This window comes from Typopeltis vanoorti, chromosome 8 (genome assembly GCF_054136105.1).
Source record: "Typopeltis vanoorti isolate ZY-2024b chromosome 8, IOZ_Tvanoo_1.0, whole genome shotgun sequence".
NCBI classification, from domain to species: Eukaryota; Metazoa; Arthropoda; class Arachnida; order Uropygi; family Thelyphonidae; genus Typopeltis; species Typopeltis vanoorti.
In genome coordinates, this window is record NC_143556.1 from 131470731 (window position 1) to 131490845 (window position 20115).

Here is a 20115-nt window from a genome sequence, read left to right on the forward strand (position 1 = left end):
GAGTACTGCAAGTGTCTGTACTCTTACCAACCCCTTTCCTCTTTTACATCAATAATGATTTTTTTTTTTCCTCTCTCTAACTTCAAATCATATTCACAATTTTGCTGATGACAGTACTCTGTATATCTCTTTCTCATTTGAGAAACCCTGTAGTACTGTGACAGAGGCTTCAAAATCTTTCATACATAAGACTTAAACACTGATCTTAACATTCTCAAATGAGGTGAAGATAACTTAGTAAAGTTCAATGCCATAAAAACTCAGGCCTGCCTTATTACCCCGAAGAAAGATCTACCTCATTTCCACTTACTTTTAATAATGTTCTAGTTTCCTTTCAAGATTAGCTTTCTTTTCCTTAGTTGACTGTCACACCCAATTTATCCTAGAACAAACATATTACATACTTGTACACAGCCTCCTCAACTTCTAAAAAAGGTTGGTGTTCTATTCCATTCGAAAAATTACTTCTTTTCCTCTCTACTATTAACATTTTATAAGTCTCAGATCAAACCAACCTTGGAATATTGTTCCCACATTTGAGGTGGTGCACCCAAGACCTCCCTAAGAATTCTTGATAATATTCAGAAGAGAGCAATTCATTTAACAGACTAGCCTTCCCTCTCAGACTCCCTTCAGTTGCTTTCCCATAGGTAATTTCATGGGTACTGCTCCTCTGAATTGATCACAGCCATTTCTCCACTTTCTTCTAGCCACCTAAGAACTAGAGCAGCCACTGACCAACACCTAACATATTGAACAAACTTTTCATCAGCTTCCTTCATTCCATCCACCTCTATTCTTTGGAAAACAGTCTTCCCCCATACTGTTTTTCCCACCGAGAACAACCTCCAGTTCTTTAAGAAACATATCAATAGGCTGCCCTCTTTTTCCTTAATCACTTAACTAAACATGCATGGGGGTTATCATAAAAAATGAAAGGAAAGAAATATATTTAAAACCAAGTGAGAGAATCCCACCTATTCATTTCATTTTTGTTTGTAAAAATACTAGTGGACATCGACCTTGGTGGAGTCACCATGTGTACAACACACCCTTTTTCAGCATGTTCAATGACACGTCTCTAGAAGATTATTATTATTATTATCCAGGCCTCCATGGAGTCAAAAGACTCATCATGGGAAATCGTTCTTAGGAAACACAAGGTTTATCATACCACTCCTTGAACTCAACTGTTCTTGCTCTAACCACTCTCTTGGGCAATGCATTCCATGGTTCAACCACCCTCCACACAAAGAAACCACTCCTCACCATCTTGCTCACAGCTTCCTTTCGTAACTTCCAGGGATGGCTGCTTGTCATCGCTCCTTCCTGCCATTCCACCAAATGAAAGAACTCCCCAATGTCTACCCTGTGACTGTTCTCAACAGTTTAAAAGTCTCAATCATATCACCTCTCCTTCTGTCCACCAAACTCTGCAGTTCATATTCCCTCAGTCGATCCTTGTAACTGACTGACATTGTACAGTCTTGAAACCATCTTTGTTATCCGCCTCTGTACCCTTTCCAGAGTTAATTTATCTCCTTCAAATCCTGGTGACCAAATTTGAGAACAATATTCTAAGTACGGTCTGATCAGGGAATGATAACTCTTTTATCTCTGTAGGTCAGCATTCTTCTCAGTATTGCAGTAATCCTCTGGGTTACCTTCACCACCTTTGCAATATGCTCCCAGAATTTCAGTTTTCTATCATTCATCACCCCCTAGATTTCTTGTCTCCTCTACTTCCTTCAGTATAGCTCCTCCAATCGAGCATGCATCATCCCATCGATGGATCCCAAATTCAAGACTTTACATTTTGCCGCATTAAACCGACACAACCATTCATTTGCCCATCTGTCTAGTTTATTCAAATCCTCTTGCAGCGCTGCCACCTGCACTATTACTGATAATCCTACCCAGCTTCACATCATCCACAAACAACTGAATATCCCCTTGCAATCCATTGATAATGTCATTGATATAAAGGTTGAATGATGCAGGTCCCAGTACTGAGCCCTGTGGAAGCCAACTTGTAACCTTCCGCTTCCTTGATATTCTTCTTCTTCTTCTGCAGCTAGTCCCACTTAAGTAGGGTCGCTGTTTGTAGTAAGTCTCCTCCACAACTTCCTGTCTTGAGCTGTAGCCACATCCAAGTTCTTCATCCTCAAGTCCTCCTCCACCATCTCCCTCCATATCTTCTTCGTCTGCCAGGGCTTCCTCCTCACCTGTACATCCATCTACATGACCTTTCTTCCCACAATACTATTCCTCCCTCCTGATCACATGACCAAACCATCTCAACCCTGCCTCCTGTATCTTTGCTCCTAAGTTTGTAACTTTCACCATTCCCCTAACGTAGTCATTTCTCAGATGATCCTTTCTGGTCACACCGCACATCCACCTAAGCATTCTCATCTCGGCTACCTCCATCCTGCTGATGTTATTTTTCCTCAGGGCCATAGTTTCCATAGCATACATCATTGCTGGTCTCATTACTGTCCTGTAGATATTGCTTTTTAGATTGATTGGAACCCTCTTATCGCATAGCACTCCAGCCAGCTCTCTCTCTCTCTCCAGTTTCCCTGCATCCCACTTTCTTCTTAGCCTCACCATCCTCTTTCATTGTTGAACCTAAGTATCTAATGTGACTGACCTTCCTGATGACATTTCCTTCCAGCTCCAGATCTGTCTCCTGGCTGCTATCCACTTTGCAACACATCTGCAACTCTGTCTTACTTCTGCTCAGTCTCATACCTCTCTCTTCCAGTACTTTCCTCCAACTTTCCAGTTTAGCTGCCACTTCTTCTCTTGATTCTGCACACAGCACGATGTCATCTGCATAAAACATAGCCCAAGGAGCATCTTCTCTCACCTCCTCCGTCACCACCTCCATCACAACAGGAACGGACTTAATGCTGACCCTTGATGCAAGCCAACTGTCACTGGAAAACTTTCTGTCTCTCCCAGGCAGGTCTGAACTCTTGTCTTCGCATTTCTGTACATCTCCTGCACCAGCCGGACATATTTCTCCAGCCTTCTGCTTCCTTGATATTGTCCCACCATATTCAGGATTATGGATTCAGGAATCCATAATCCTGAATATGGTTAGTCAAATAGATTCAGGATTAGCTGAATCCATTTGACTAACCTGCCATTTAAATTCATGTGCTGCAACTTAAATATCAGCTTATCATGTGGCACCCTGTCAAATGCCTTTGCAAAATCCAAAAAAATGGCAGTATATGCATTTCCCTCATCAACTGCTCTTGTCACTTTATTATAAAAGGCAATCATATTACTAAAGCAAGAGCACCCCTTAACAAATCCATGTTGACATTCACAGATAACATTACACTCATCTGCCCAACATTGTATATTGTTCCTCACTAATTTCTCCAAGACCTTAATACTGATAACACAAACTGGCCTATAATTAGACACTTCTAGTCTGCTACCACTGATGTGCAGTGGCACTATCTTACCTTCCTTCTATTCCTTGGGTACCTTTCCCCGTAGCCAAACCTTTATTGAAGAGCCAGGTCAACGAGCTGTCAGTTCTTTAACACATTCTCTCAAAACCTGTGGTGAAATACCATCCAGTCCCACAGTTTTACTGGTAACTAGAGTACTCAGTATTTGGAACACATTCTCTTCTTGCACCTCTAAACCTGTCCTATCCCTCTAGTATTAATACCTTCTTCTCCAGGATGAAATGCTCCAACAAAGTGCTCATTGAACAACTCCACTATGTCCTCTGCATCAGTCCCTCTATTCCCATTTTTATCCCACAACGTCATTCTTCCACAATCATTTCTCATCCTAATGGCCACACAGCTAAAAAATTCCCTAGGATTTTCTTTGGATCTTAGTTCCAATCATATTCCAGTTTTGCTTTCCTCACCATACTGGTCACTCTCCTGGCCTGCGTCTTATATTTTTCATGTATCTGCTCTCCTTATAACTCTTTCATAATCTCTTTTTCAACTGCAGTTCCTGTTTGATATTGTTTGTAATCCACTTTCCACCAAATTGTGTCCGCTTCTTCACTCGTGAAATACAGTTTACTATTGCTGCTAACAAATATTCCTTCACAATTTCCCAAGCACTAATGATATCCTGGCCTTCCAATTCTGCCTTCCATGGAACTGCCCCTAGTTGATACCTAAGACTATTATAATCACCCGTCATATAATTCCACATGCGTTTCCTTTTCTTTGATACACCTGCATGTCTATTCATCTTCCAAAAGTCAAAATCACATGGTCACTCTCTCCAACTGGTGGGAGAGATGTCATCTCACTTATTATCAGCTCTTCTGATGCTATGACCAAATCCAAAACTCTTGTTCCCTCTATTACATGTTGCCTAAGACATTTTTCCCTCAAGAATTCTAAAAATTCCATCCCCTTATTACTACATGCATTTTCCTTTTCCCAGGTTATACACACAAGACGTGGCAGTTCACCTCGCTCTCGGATTTCTTATTATAATATGTTCCATTTATTTACCATCAAATTCTGAGCTAACTTCAAGTATCCTTAATCTTGTATTGCATCTGTGTGACCTTGAATATGCACTTTTAATGATCACAATATACTCTGTGAGATAGTGCCAACACAAATAGATAAGGCTGGAATGTTGAGTGATTGTTTGAAGACAAAGACTTTTCTCTTCTTAATAATGAACTTTAATCTTGAGACATTGAACCAAATACCTATCAACAAAGGAGTGATGCATGTGACAGATGGTAGTGTAGTAGGCAGGGACATCTACAATTCCAAAAACATCATCTCAGCTTTCCAACATTCAGGTGCGGGTTCTGGTAAGTTATATCAGGTTTAACAAAATAAAAACAGCATAATGAACAGAATTAAAGAGAGGTTTATTGGATCACCATTGCATCTCTGTCAAAGAGTCATCATCTGGGATACAATATCAGAATTGTAATAAAACACACACATGCACATTATACAAAATATAAGTGGAAATTGCTCAGTGTGGATGTTGGCAGATCATCTAGTCTCTCTAAAATATGAAAATTTGCAAGAACAAATAACAACGCATAAATCTAAGGGTATAAAGGTATGAATATAGCACAGCAAGCTAAAGATATTTGAATGCAGTGCATAAATTACATTTTGTTAAGATTCTGGCTATTTTTTTCTGAGGTGTCCTAGATATAAAGAATAGTAATAGCATTACTGTAATTTGTACGTGAAGAAGAAGTGTGGTGCAATAAAAACAACTATTTTGTTCATTTTATGGCTGCCACTGGAAAACCACATAATTCTGAACTGGTGCAAAGTACTTCATCACTGAAGCAACATCTCCAACTTGCATGCCCACTCACAAAGCCTATTCAAATGTAAATGTATATAAAATCAATTAATTTACCATGGTTTTGCTAAAATGCATTATCAATTCTGTTCACTAAATTTTCTTTTCACCATTACAGAACTCAAAACACTGGGCATCATATCAATATTAGGAGCTAGAGCCTATCACCTCATTAGTGACGAAGAATAGATAGCCAAAGAACTCCAAATTCTAAAAAATACTTTTTTTTTTTTTTTTTTTTTTAACAAAATGACTACAAAGAGCACACATTTCAAAGGCTCCTTGCAAATCAAGCCACTCATTGCACCTCCAGTCAGTGGTGTAGCTAAAGCTTTTGCTGCCCGGGGCGGTCCCTCAGTTTGCCATCCCTCTCATCAATACACACCAAAAATACTACAAAAAGTCAGAATGACGTATAGGGAAATAAATTAAAACACTATGTTTATTTTTGAAGTAAAACTTTAATTCCAACATTCTAAAATGTTATTTTTCTTGCTTTTCTGTTAGCAAAATCGTCAATGACATTGGCAAAGTCTATTTCATAGTAATAGGTAATTCTTAATCAATTTTATTTAGAAAAACTCCTCTCACAACTAGCAACACTTACAACAATTGTGAGGGATATTCACTCTAGTATTACAATGGTTGGAACTGAGTTCTCAAAACTGTATTTTAGAATTAACTGCAAAAGTTCAAAAATGTTCAAAGTGCTGCCAGGGGCGGACCGTCCCCTCCGCTCTCCTCTAGCTATGCCTCTGCCTCCGGTGAAGGAGTCAAAAGTTTTATTATTCTTCTTTATACTAATCCTCTTTCTGCAAAAACTGGCTAAAATCCTTAGTGAATTTAAAATTAGAACATTATTTACTCCTTTCATCAGGATAAGATCACTACTTTGATCCATAATATCCCGACACATCCCTCCACCTGATATATATATATATAGGAGTTTAGCAACTGCAGGACACTGAATCATGGACAGACTGAGAAATCTATTGAACATAGTGCCTCTGTAGTGAAATTGAAAGAATGGTGGTACATTGTATTCTTTGATTGGAAAAGGCTTTAGTTCGATTCTCGTCATCACAGGTATCTTTATATGGGTTATTTCAATTTAAGGTGAGTTAGATGATTTCATACAGTGGTAGCAGGGTTTTTTCTTCTGAAAATTTTGGTTTTTCATCTCGCATACAGAAAAATTAACCATGAGAACACATGCAATTTACAGACAAAAAAATACTAGTGATGATGGGAGTAGATTATGATAGTAGTGGCATTTTGTGTAGTTAGTGAATTAAGTGGTGGAGATGGAGAGTTGTAGAGTAGAGTGCCCTCCTTCGATGACTCTTTGGAGGTGTCACGCAATAATATAATGCATTGAGAGGCATGTTACAGATATAGAACAAGGAAGTGAGGCCACAGCTCTTGTCACACGTATTGTCTTCAGCTGATCCACATGATGCATCAATGGAGAAACATCAAGTTCTGTGTTATGAATCTGAAATGTTACACCAGTTAAGACAGAAAGAAAGAAACAGAAAGAAAAATCTGGGAAAATTTGAAATGTTATTAGCTCATACACACTTGAATGTAAATGCTGGCATTAATTAATCTGAATGCTTCCTAGCTATGGCCAGCCAAACATGTAAAGGAGAGCACACCGATGTGCACAACAATAAACACACGCTCATGCACAATTTAAATCACTGGAATCCTATATAATTCCATAGATCAATAGAGAAACATGTTACCTTGCTATCCTTTGCTGCTTGTTTCTCCTCTTACACATGAAGAAATCTTCTGTACTTCTACTTCTAATAGTTTTATAAACTGTTATACATATTATTTATTATTATTTTTTTTAATGAGAGGTCGCTTTTCACATCTTGCATTATATACTACTTGATTTGACTGTTTCTTAATTGCTTGTAGAACCAGTTTGTTAGCACTGAAAATGACAGTGCTACATTAGAGAAACCCTAACTTTAATAAGTGAATATTTAAGTGTAAATTAATTAATTTTTTACTAATTCATAATATTGGTTATAATAATGCAATGATATAATGTAAGTCTAACATCAAAAACAGTCCCATCTTGTTTCTTGCGAGAAAGATCTTACTTTACCTCCCTTACTTTTTCCATGCAAGATCAGATTTTATTACTTGATCAAGTTGAGCTTTTTGGCAAAATCACTTCACATGGATATGGATCATTTCACATCCATATGAGCCTCAAAAAAAGGCTCAGTCTGATTTCTTTCAAACCATTATTACTTCTCACTTCTATAGATGAAAATTCTACATAAATTACAACTCAGCCAACGTTAGAATTGTTTTTCACATTTGAGGCGAAGCAAAAAAAAACCTGATGCTGTCCAAATAAAGGCAGTCTAGTTAATAGATGAACCATTTCTCAGAGATTAAATCCATTTTTCATTGACAATGTGTTTTTGTATCTAAAATTATTTTCATAGGTGCTATCATTATTCCTACCCTTTTCTTTACTCTCCTATAAAACAATACTTTTTTATGCTTTTTTTTTTTTAATATATAAGTCTTGCTATAGCATAACAGTACTATGTGGACAAATGATTAGGAAGAAGAAAAGTATCTGTTAATGTTTCCTAAGGAATTGGAGCATGTATTAATTAAAAAATAGTATTCAAGGAACACAGGAAGATATAATGCAGAAAGAGAATGAGAAGTTAGTTTGACAAGTTTGAAGCTGAAATATCCGTGGATGTCAACCAGCAGCTGCATATGTTTATACATGATTTGAGGAATGGTGGCAGCCAATTCAGTGGAATAACACTGATGAAAATACTCATAGAAGAGACACAATACAGAAACAGTGTCCATGATAATGTGATTTCATTTAACAAGAAAAATCCCTGAATACAATGAACCCCCCCCCCACACACACCCGATGCACTAGCTCAAATGTAGGAACAATATTCCCAGATGAAATGGATTTGGGATTTATGAACTGTGAGTAGTTGAATAGAAGTGAAGTATCCTTTAGAACAAAACACTAAATTTTTGGAAGCTGAGCATGGATGCGATGTGCCTATGATAGGATAGGCTAGATGTGAGAGTCAACATGAGGAAAGAAAACCAATCTTTGTTGGTGAGTGGAATAACATCAAAAGCAAGGCAGAATGAAGCATGGTCTTTTTTTCTGGGAAATAAAGATGGATTTTTTTTTTGGTATCATTAGAAGTCACTAGTACAGGGTGTTCGGGATAAATTTGACAGTTTCGTAAGGAAAAAGAAAATCTTCTTTGTATCTATTAAATTTAATGAATTGACAAAAAAACATTACAGGCAGAGTTAATTACAATACTATCAACAAGATTTACTCAAAATAACCACCATTAGCATCGATCACAGCTTCAATTCTGCTTCGGAACCTCGAACAAGCTGATGCTACAGTCTCCCTGGGAAGGGCCGCAAAAACTGTTTTAATTTTATCCATTAACTGGGCTTTTGTATTACTGGAAGTGCGATTGGTGTCTTTTTCAACTGCGCCCCATACAAAATAATCCATGGGGTTAAGGTCTGGGGAGTTTGGAGGCCAAACATTTGGACTGGTGAAGTCGTAGAAATTTTCAGACAACCATTTTTGACTTTTCCCAGAGGTGTGGCAAGGGGCCGAATCCTGCTGCCATACATACGGCCTACCATTGGCTACCCTTGTTATCCAGGGCTTGACTACAGTTAGCAACTCCACGAACAAAGCCCGAATTCCAATGCCAGGGTTCTTCAACACCTGTTCCTGCAGATTTGCGAGGAATTCTGCTGTACGAACGCAATCAGATCGTCTGCTAGGGATCTTTCTTCTTGCTACATCCTCGTAGTCACCATTGCAAGTCTCTAGTTCATGCCTGATTGTTTTTACTGTATTCAGGGAGCATTGGGCAGCAGTCGTAATATCCTTATTTTGATGGCGGGCACGAATCATCATGATACAAGTTATTCTCTTCCATGATTCAGGTGGGTTCCAGCTATCCATCCTTTCTGACATCTTGTATATGAATGAAGAAGGATCCAAACTTTTAAATGAAGAGAAGCGTGTGTTAATACATGTAACTTACGGAAAAATATAATTAATTATAAATATGTCAAATTTATCCCGAACACCCTGTATATCCTAATTCACCTGAGAATAAGGAGAAGACTGATGTTCAAGGTATTGGTTACAAAAGATCTTAAAGTTAAGTCCAAGTCATCTGCCCACACTTTACATTGATTTGTTATGGGCTCTGCAACTTCTCATTGGTAGGAGACAACATGATGCACTGCTCTGTTTCTGCTATTCCTGATGTCTCTCACGTCTTTCCATATGCAACTCAATGTATTTCTCCTTCTGACCAAAATAGGACACACTGCAGTTAAATCAGGTCAAACCGAGAAATCCATTGAGTTGTGTATGGAAGGCAGAAATAGAGCCAGCACACTATCTAATCATGTTCTTAATTCTGCCATGCTAATGGTGATATATATATATATATATATATATATATATTAATCCAACAACTGTGACTACTACAAGGTTTTATGAATGAAGAAGAGGAAACAAATGCACTATCATAAGCAAAACTATCTATAAACAGAACTGGATGTTACTGTGAGAAAAACATTGATGCATAGGAGGAAGAGCATAGGTGAAAGTAGAGAGCCTTGGGTACTCCATCACTGATAGAAATACCACTGTCTAGCTTCAAACCCACCTCCTCCATTCCATTTATCTCTGTTCTTTGGCAGATGTTTACTCATACAATTCTGGATGTTCACAACACATATTAAGAGGTTACTTCTTTCTCCATATCCACTTGCCCAAACAACTACACTTTTGCTCTATGGGTTGTACACCTTTTTTTTTTTTTAACGTAGATGCCACAGATCAGAGTAATCAACCTTTATTATCGCGAGCTAATTATGACAGAAAAAAAAAGAAAAGAAAAATAATTTTATTATATTATTCAGTGCACATCTTTTATCAATGCAGCATATAATTTTCAACGCAAGCTCCATGTTTTCACTTTATTTTGAGCACATAAACTGGGAATTATGCTTGGTATCATTATTTATTTATTTATTTATTTTGGTATTATAAACAAATCTAGTATCAAATAAATAAATGCCACAGTAAAATATAAAAAGTGATGACAAACCTGAAACCTGTGTAATTTCATATGGATATAACTTTGATGATCCGATTTTCTTAACTGACACCAGATGGCAGGGCAATAAGTACGCCGCAACTGGCCAAAAAAGGGTTTAGTCATGTGCATTTTATTCAAATCTACTTGAAGATATTCTTTCAGTTCTGCCTTTTGTTGATCATGTTTCCACTTATCCTCTAACCAAGCAGACAGTTCTAATGTGAGTAATTTCCATGTGTGATTAATTTCTATTTCCCATACTGCTGGAGCATTTGAAATACTGATATAAGTGATTTCTTGATATGCAGCATTGATGAGAGATATTCCGACCGTAGCTAGTGAAAGAAAGCATTCCAGGGTAGCATTTTCTCCATCAATAACCTAAAATATAAAATGCAATTTTTAAATGCCCTAAATTTTATAACTGTAATGCTATAATTTTTAAATGCTATAACAATTCTGTGGACTTATTTATCGAAGAAGCTGAGTGGTCACTGGAAGGATAGTAAATGTTATATGCAAATCTTGAGATTTTGGGAGTGAGGCTGCTTATGAAATTCATAATCCACTTACAAAATCTCAAGATTCGTGTCTAACCTTTTCCGTCCTCTCTTTGGCTACTCAGCTACTTCAATTAAAAGTTTAATAGAATTTTGCACATGAATAAAAGACATTAAACTGATATCTTCAAATATGATGGTTAGCTTTGACATTGCTTTTCTCTTCAAAAATATCCCTCATACTGAAACAATAGAAATTCTAGACCAAGAATTTCCAGCAGACAAAATGGACCTATTTAAATTGAAAAATTACATGTGGTAACTGACAGGGAAAGAACAGCTATGCCAACAAATGAAAGGAACTGATAGGCTTCTTACTGTCACTTAACCTAGCAAACATTTATCTAGAACATCCAGAAGCAAAAAATTTCACACTCAACTTTAGTTTAATCCTTTATCCAAGTGTAAGCAAACAAATTTTGCGTCTGAAAATATCTTCAGGACTGAGGTAAGGTAGTGCAACACCAGGAAACTCCAAGCAAAGGTGGACAAAGCTCTCATCACTCCTTGTCTCAGTATCTCCCATAATGCAAAGCACATCTCCTTGCAGACATGTATATTGCTATGCATTAAGGGAAGGGCCACTACCCAGACCAGTTTCGACCTTTATTGAGATCTCGTCAGTGGGAGGCAGACCCAAACGTGGAGATACTACGGCAGAAGATAGGAGAGGTCATATTTACCTATAGGAGTTGCCAACAGGTATAGTAACATGTACCTGTTATTATTGAATAACATAATATCATATACTTATTATTGAATTACTCTGGATTTAGAGAAAGATGTTGGAAGTTTATTTTTCACTTGGTTAGACTATAATAAATTTAGTTTAATCCTTTATCCAAGTGTAAGCAAGCAAAGTTTGTGCCTGAAAATATCTTCAGTACTGAGGTAAAGTAGTGCAACACCAGGCAACTCCTAGCTTGGTCCACCTTTGCTCGGAGTTGCAAAGGTGGACCAAGTTACAAAGGATGTACAAAACAGAAGAGAACACAAATCAGGTCTAGCTTTCCATACCACTTCCACTGGCCAAAATGTACTCTGGCAGAAAACAAACATGTCTTATATAGAAAAAAATATATAAGACATGTTTGTGTCTTATATATTTATAAGACATTTAATATATCTATAATAATAGATAATTTAAAGAAGCTGCAAACATGCTTAGAATTCCAACACAGTGCAATAAAAAACAAGGCTTAATCCTACCCCATGTTTGGTCAGCTTTGATAAAAAATATACCTCAGTCAGAACTCGGACATTATGATTGTGAACAACAGAACGTGGCATCATCCAGCATTGTTTAAACTTAGCACTGCTTTGAATCTTCATTCTGATTTTTTAATTTTATAAACAGTCAGACAGCTACTACTGTACAGTATGAACTATTAATTTCTCTTTTTTGTTGTTTTAATTTTCAGTTACCTTTTATCTCTGAAGATGTAAGTCAAACGACTTACGAAACTTGAGTTTTATTTCTTAATTGTGCTTTTAGCTTAATAAAAAAAAGTGGTCCAATTACCGGAATATGCCTTATGAACTTCTAAACCACAGAAACCTCTGCTTACAATATTTCTTTGTGCCTGTGAAGATGCTTTAGTGACCAAGGTTAAAATATTGTCTAAGTAATTTAATTAGCTATATAAATTTAGTTAGTTAATTATTAGCCTTAGACAGCTGTTTTATTCCATGAAGCATCAACAGGTCTGTACGGTGTTGATTATGAGAACAGACTGAAGGTATGCAAACTAGAATTGGGGTAATAGTAGATCGGGGGGGGGGGGATATGATTGAGCATTAAGTTGTCAAAAGGTTATTATTATGATTATTATTATTACCACAAGACCTCATGGAATCAAACTCATCTGGGAGGTCCTTTTATTACACACACATCTCATCATACCGAGTTAAACATACTCAAACTCCTTGCAGACACCACACTCTCAGGCAAGGCATTCCAATCATTCACAACTCTGCACGAAAAAAATCTGCCTCTCACTCCCCTGATCTCCCACTATTTTCTGTAGAACCTCTCCAGCATTGATCCTACAACAACCCCTTATTAACTTGTAGGTCTCTATCATATCTCCCCCTCTTCCTCCTGTCCACTAGATTCTGCAAGTTGCATCGCCTCAATCTTTCCTCATACTCAACATTCCAGAGGTCAGAAACTATCTTAGTTAGTTGCCTTTGGACCATTTCCAACATCTCTTCATCCTTCTGAAAACCCGGTGACTAAATCTGGGCACAATAGTCCATGTGTGGCCTAATCAAAGCCTTATATAACGGAACAAGAATCTCCCCACCTCTACACATCAGTGTCCTCCGCATCATTCCCAGAAGCCTATGTGTTGTCTTCACAATTTTGGCAATGTGTCCCCTAAATTTTAGATCCTTATCTACTATCACCCGCAGATCTCTTATTTCCTCTACCTCCAACAATATATTCCACCAAGCATAAATTCTGCATCCCATCTTTGTTTTCGAAATTTTAAACCTTACATTTTGCAACATTGAACTCACATCCCCATTTCCATGCCCAATCACTCAATTTATTCAATTCTTCTTGCAAGGCCACAACATCTTCACTACTCTTTATGGTTCGTCCCAACATTGCATCATCTGCAAACAACTGAATATCTCCATCCAAATCTTCGCCAATATCATTAATATATAAGTTAAATAGTAATGGCCCTAAAACAGACCCCTGAGGCACTCCACTAGTGACTTTCCTTTTCCTGGATATCGCACCCCTATACACAACTTGTTGATACCTATCAGATAGCCAGTCTCCAATCCAATGCACTAATCTAATATCCAACCCCATCTGCTCTAGTTTGACTGCCAACTTATCACAAGGTACTCTATCAAAAGCTTTTGTGAAATCCAAGTATATTACTGTGTATCCTTCTCTTCTGTCCAAGGAGGCAGTCACTTTATTGTAATAAGTAAGTAGATTACTAAAACATGACCTCCCTTTAGCAAATCCATGCTGTCCATCAAAGATTATACCACTGCTTTCTACCCAACTCTGTATCCTAGTTCTCACAAGCTTCTCCAACAACTTAACCACAACACCTGACACACAGATAGGCCTATAGTTTGATGCTTGAGTTCCTCCTTTATGAAGTGGCACAATGTTGCCCTCCTTCCACTCCTTAGGAACTTAACCAAGTGCAAGACTCGTATTAAAAAAATATGTCAAGGCAGGTGTCAACTCTCTGGCACTTTTCTTCAGAATATGCGGTGATATATTATCAAGTCCCACAGTCTTATTTACATCTAGTTTACTCAACTCTACTTGCCCACTTACAGTCAGTCTCTCCTCCCCATCATCAACTGCTCTCAATCTCTCCATGAAGTCACATTCACAAGATTGAAAGATCTTTATGAACTGCTCATTAAGTATCTCAACCACACATTCTGCAACAGCTGTCTTTATACCATTTTCTCCAATCAATGTCATCCTTTCATAATCGTTCTTTCTTTTGCTAGCTACATATCGAAAGAACTTCTTAGGATTCTTTTTGGCTTCATTAGCCAACTGCTGTTCATACCTCTCTTTAACAACCCTCACCAACCAAGTCACCCTCCTTGCTTGGTGTTTGTAGATCTCATGGAATTGGTTATTTCCACTTCTCTTATGCTGCCTCCACAATGCCCTTTTTCTCTGTATTGCATACTTGATCTCTTTATTCATCCATCTCACACCTACCTTATTTAACCTTCTCACCCTTGGAATACATTTAGACATTGCATCTGCTAGATAGTTTTTGAAAATCCCCCAAGCAGCATTAATCTCTTTTCCAGCTAACTCCTCATTCCATGCTACACCCGCACGCTGTCTCCTGAGCTCTTCATAATCACCTCCCTTGTAGTTCCACATATACCCTTTTCTCACAGGGATCCTCGCACTGCTGGCAACCACCCAGGTAATAACTTCATGGTCACTCTCACCAATTGGTGGATGATTTGACACCTCATTTATAATTACATCCTTTGATGAGATGACCAAATCCAAGACCCTTAATCCTCGTGTGCCCTCTGTTACATACTGTCTGAGGTAGTTATCCCTCAGAAACTCAAGAAACTCATTTTCTTTACTTCCAGTTGTTATCTCTTCATTCCAGTCTATATTGCCATAAATAAAATCACCCATAATGATCACCATTTTCTTATTTGCTTGGCTAATTTGACTATACATTTCACTATCACCACCATCCACATTACCTGGTCTATAACAACATCCCACCAAGTATTTGATTCCATTCACTTCTATCTCACACCATACTGCCTCAAAACCACTGGCACTATTTCCGTCTTGGATCTCTACTTTGTATGGACATAACTCTTTCTCTATCATCAATAGCACTCCCCCTCCCTTTTTACCCCTTCTATCCTCACAAAACACATCATACCCTTCCATCTCTATTCCGGTCAGGATGTCATCCTCTTCTAACCATGTTTCACTTATTCCGACAATCTTTGGGTGAACAGACACAATTAGTGCAACCATTTCATCTGCTTTGTTTCTTATACTTCTAACACTGGTATACAAACACAACAGCTCATTTCTGGATATACAGCTAGTTCCACTAATACCACTCACTCGATGTGATCTCTCAATGCTAGACTGGGGTCATTTCCCTTTCTGCTTCTTCATTTTAGAACCCTTTTCAATTCCAACTGTTTCCTCTTAATTCCTGGTCATTCCATTCCTTTCTGGGGAGAATCTTCATATGGTAGAATGAGGGAAAAGAACGAGGACCATCATTGGAAGTTACAAAAGGAAGTTGTAAGAAGACAAGAAGTAGGTTTTTTTGCACGAATTGTGGGAGGAGAGTGGGTTGCATTGCCTAAGAGGGTGGTGAAAGTACAAATGGTGGTATAATAGACTTTGTGTTATCTAGTAGTGATGAGCATTGTGACTCCATGGAAGTCAGGAATTAATAATAATCATAATATTGTTAATTTTATACTATTGTTATTCTCCTAACTATTCTGTGATTACTTCCTATGCCTATTTGGTTGATGACTGAAACATCTTTAATATTCTTAAAGGAGATGATAAAATATAGCATATTTCACTTTTTTTTCATTAGTCTTTTGTACTTAATGATGACAATTTTCAGTTTGGTCTTTTCTTATAAAATATATTCACAACAGTCAGTTGATTTTTGTCATAAAGTTTAACATTGAATTTCATCTTTTATTTTGCACTTTTCATGCTAATCTTTTATTTTTTTCCATTATGCATTAAAATCTCTTAACACTGTTGTGTATGCTGCAGGAATTTGTTGAATTGTATTGGGCAGTGTCACAGAATTCTTCAACTTCATAACTGTTGGTAGGTGTATAAATTTGTCTGATTTTGATAGTTTTCTTTTCCAGTATGTGTACTATTATATATGTTATCCTGCTAATCCTGCCTGTTTAGTAACTTTGTTTGCTATACTTTTGTTCATAAGGAAACCTATTTATGTCTGGCATCATGTGGTCATTTCCAGGAAAGCACATTTCCTGATTTTATTATTATATGGACACCTCCATGGAGTCCAAAGACTCATTGCGGGAGTCTATCCACACGATCTATCATACCTCTCCTTGAACACGTTAACAGAAAAAGTACTCACAACTGACTCTGGCAACCCATTCCAAGCAAAAAATTCTACTCCTCACACCTCTATTCAACTTCCAGAGATGACCCCTTGTTCTGGTTCCTCTAGCCAAATTCTGAAACATTTCCTCTACATTAATCCTATAAATCCATTTAAGCAACTTAAATGTTTCTATCAACTACCCTCAATTTATCCTCATAGGGAACATTCCACAGGCCACTCAACCTCTGAATCCTCTCCACTACTTCCTCATCCCCAAGAAACCGAGGGGAACAGACTTGAGCACAGTAATCTAGATGTGTGCTTATCAAGGCATAATAAAGAGGAAGAACAACTTCCTTATCTCTACTTGTTAATGTGTTCTTCAATAGCCAAGTAATCTTATGGGCTACCTTAGCAATATGTCCTCTAAACTTTAACTCTTAAAGGGGTGCTTAAGGGTCAAAGCTGTATAACTGAGAGGAGACCTCCACATAGCCTTTAAAGGAATGTGGAGAACCGACCAGGGCTTCTGACCTAATGTGCACTCCTCACCTTCTCGTGGTGCACCCTGTTGGGTATCTACTTTGATACTGAACGAACGAGGATGTGCTGGCAATTTGGGATTTAGCCGACCAAATTGTATTCTTATTGGTTAAACCAAAATAAAAAATGATGGTACAACATGACAAAATTTCATGCCGGCTGGGGCGTCGCCGGTTAAACAAGGCCCCCGTTGTTTTCGCCAGGGAACCAGGGCGAACAGCGAAAAGTCAGCTACTGGAACAAATCTGAAAACAAACCCCAACTCAACATCACCAGAGTTAAAGATCGGTACTATCAACGTAAGAAGCCTGAATGGCAAAGAAATGGAGCTAGCTGAGGAATTAGATAAGTACCAGATCGACATAATAGGGGTGATTGAAACAAAAAAGACCAAAACTGGTGAGATCTTTCTGAGCAATAAATACAAAATGTTATATTCAGGCAATAACAATCAAGGAAAAGAAGGAGTAGCCATAGTATTCAACACAAAATACGAGGCTAATCTTCTTGAATGGCAGTCAGTCTCAAGTAGAGTAATGTGGGCAAATATGAGAATGGGGAACTGGACAATGAGACTTATTTGTGCCTATGGTCCCACAGAAGGTTCTACTAAGGTAGAAGTGGAGGAATATTTTGAGGCTTTAGAAAAAGCAACTGACACAATGAAAAAGGAAAAGTTGGTCCTTGTTGGGGATCTAAATAGTAGAGCAGGAAATGATTGTGAGACATACAAAAATATTTTGGGAAAAGTTGGAGAAAAGAGCAAAGCTAATAATAATGGCAAATATCTGTTGGATTTCTGCTCAGGACATGGACTGGTTATTACTAACACCATGTTCCAACATAAAAATGTGCACAAATTCACATGGAGAGAAGAGGCTAGGAATAAGAAAAGTCTCATTGACTATGTTATTGTTGATAGTGATGTTTTCTCCCTGGTGCAGGACACCAGAGTGTACAGAGGATTTGAAATTGGAAGTGATCACTATTTAGTCTTGAGCAGGATAAAATTGAATTTCATATTGAAAAGAATAACATGTAAGAAAGTTTTAAAGCGAATAAAAGTTGAGCAGCTCTCAGATGTAAACTGTAGACTAAAATACAGAAATATTATTGAAAAGAAAATGAAAGAGTTTGAGAACAGGAATCAAACCTTGGAGATTCAGTGGCAAACTCTGAAGGAAACATTGATTGATTCTGCCAGAGAGGCATGTGGTGAGGTTGTGTGTAAAGATAAAAAAATCAGAACTCCCTGGTGGACACAGGAAGTTAAAGAGGCAGTGAAGGAAAAGAAGAAAGCATATCAAAAGTTCCTGGCAAATAAGTCAGCTTTTACTCTTACAGAATACAGAGACAAATGTAAGAAAGCTAAACAGTGTGTAAAACTAGCTAAACAAAAGTCATGGGAGGACTTTGGCAAGAATATAGAAAATAAATATCAAGAAGGTGGCAAAATATTCTGGAGGTTGTTGAAGAAGCTTAGGAATGGAGGAAAGAGTGCTGTAAAAGGAATTAGAGATGATAAAGGTGAAATGAAAACAGGAGAAAAAGATATCCTTGAAGTATGGAGTAATTACTTTGAAAAACTGCTAAATGAAACAAGCAGTGATGACAGCACAGTGATAAAAAACACTGACCAGGCATGCAGTCAGGAATACATATCCATACTTGAAGTAGAAAAAGCCATCAAAGGCTTGAAATGTGGAAAGGCAGCAGGAGTAGATGATATTCGACCAGAAATGCTGAAGTATGGTGGTATAAGAGTCTTACAGTGGCTGCACTGCATAGTTCAGAAAGCCTGGACAGAGGGACGAATTCCCGATGATTGGAGTAGAGCTCTCATAGTACCCATATATAAAAAGGGAAATAAAACTGAATGTGAGAATTACAGAGGTATTTCCCTACTGAGTGTGCCTGGCAAGATCTATGCAAGTATACTTGAGAAACGGTTGAGAAGAATTGTGGAAGAAAAGCTTGGTGAAGAATAAGCTGGATTCAGGCCAAATAGAGGCTTTCAGGATCAGATCTTCACTTTACGACAAATAGTCGAAAAAGCATGGGAATATAACAAAGATCTGTATTTAAGTTTTGTCGATTTGGAAAAGGCATATGACAAGGTGCCAAGAGAGAAGCTATTCAATACGCTGCAGTTATATGGTGTCAATGGGGCATTATATCAAGCAATACTTAGTCTTTATTTGAGTTGTGAGTCAGCAGTTAGAATTGAAGGAAGTACAGGAAGATGGTTTAATGTTAAATCTGGTGTGAGACAAGGATGTACATTATCCCCACTGTTATTCATTATCTATATGGATCACATTATGAAGGAACGTGGTATTAAACCTGATATCAAAATTGGAGAGATGTTAATGTCAGCTCTTTGCTTTATGCGGATGATGTTATACTTCTAAATAAATCCGCTACAAGTCTGCAAGATTCTCTGACTAAATTGAATAGCTGTTGTAATAGATATGGTATGAAGGTCAGCAATAAAAAGACAAAGACAATGAAAATAGGCAGAATCATTGAAAATGTCAACTGTGTTGTGAATGGAGAACCTGTGGAACATGTAAAACATTTCAGCTACTTAGGCACAATTTTTACTGAAGATGGTAAACTAAATATAGAAATAGACAACAGAATCAGCAAAGCTGGTATGGTGGGAAGTCAATTGAATAAATTCATATGGAATAAGAAAGAAATTAGTCGGAACACTAAATTAGCTGTATACAAGACTGTGTTCAAACCAATTTTAACTTATGGATCAGAGCTGGGTCAGAAATAAAACACTTGACCAAAGACTAGAGACTGCAGATATGAGAGTCCTGAGAAAGATTAGAGGCGTGAACAGATGGCATCAATGGCAATATCATATTAAAAATGAGGATATTAGGAAAGAACTTGACATTGTCA

General features: G+C 37.6%; 1 protein-coding gene across 10 annotated transcripts in view; it reads right to left on the bottom strand.

The window, feature by feature from the left end:
* Positions 1-20115, bottom strand: part of LOC150104358 (intermembrane lipid transfer protein VPS13A-like) — a 2072875-nt gene that overhangs the window by 291988 nt on the left and 1760772 nt on the right. For all 10 annotated transcript variants that reach the window (XM_090396324.1, XM_090396319.1, XM_090396320.1 and 7 more), the window contains one exon: positions 10509-10880. In XM_090396324.1, the coding sequence (XP_090252450.1) occupies positions 10509-10880 (372 nt within the window). The remainder of the gene's footprint in view (positions 1-10508; positions 10881-20115) is intronic.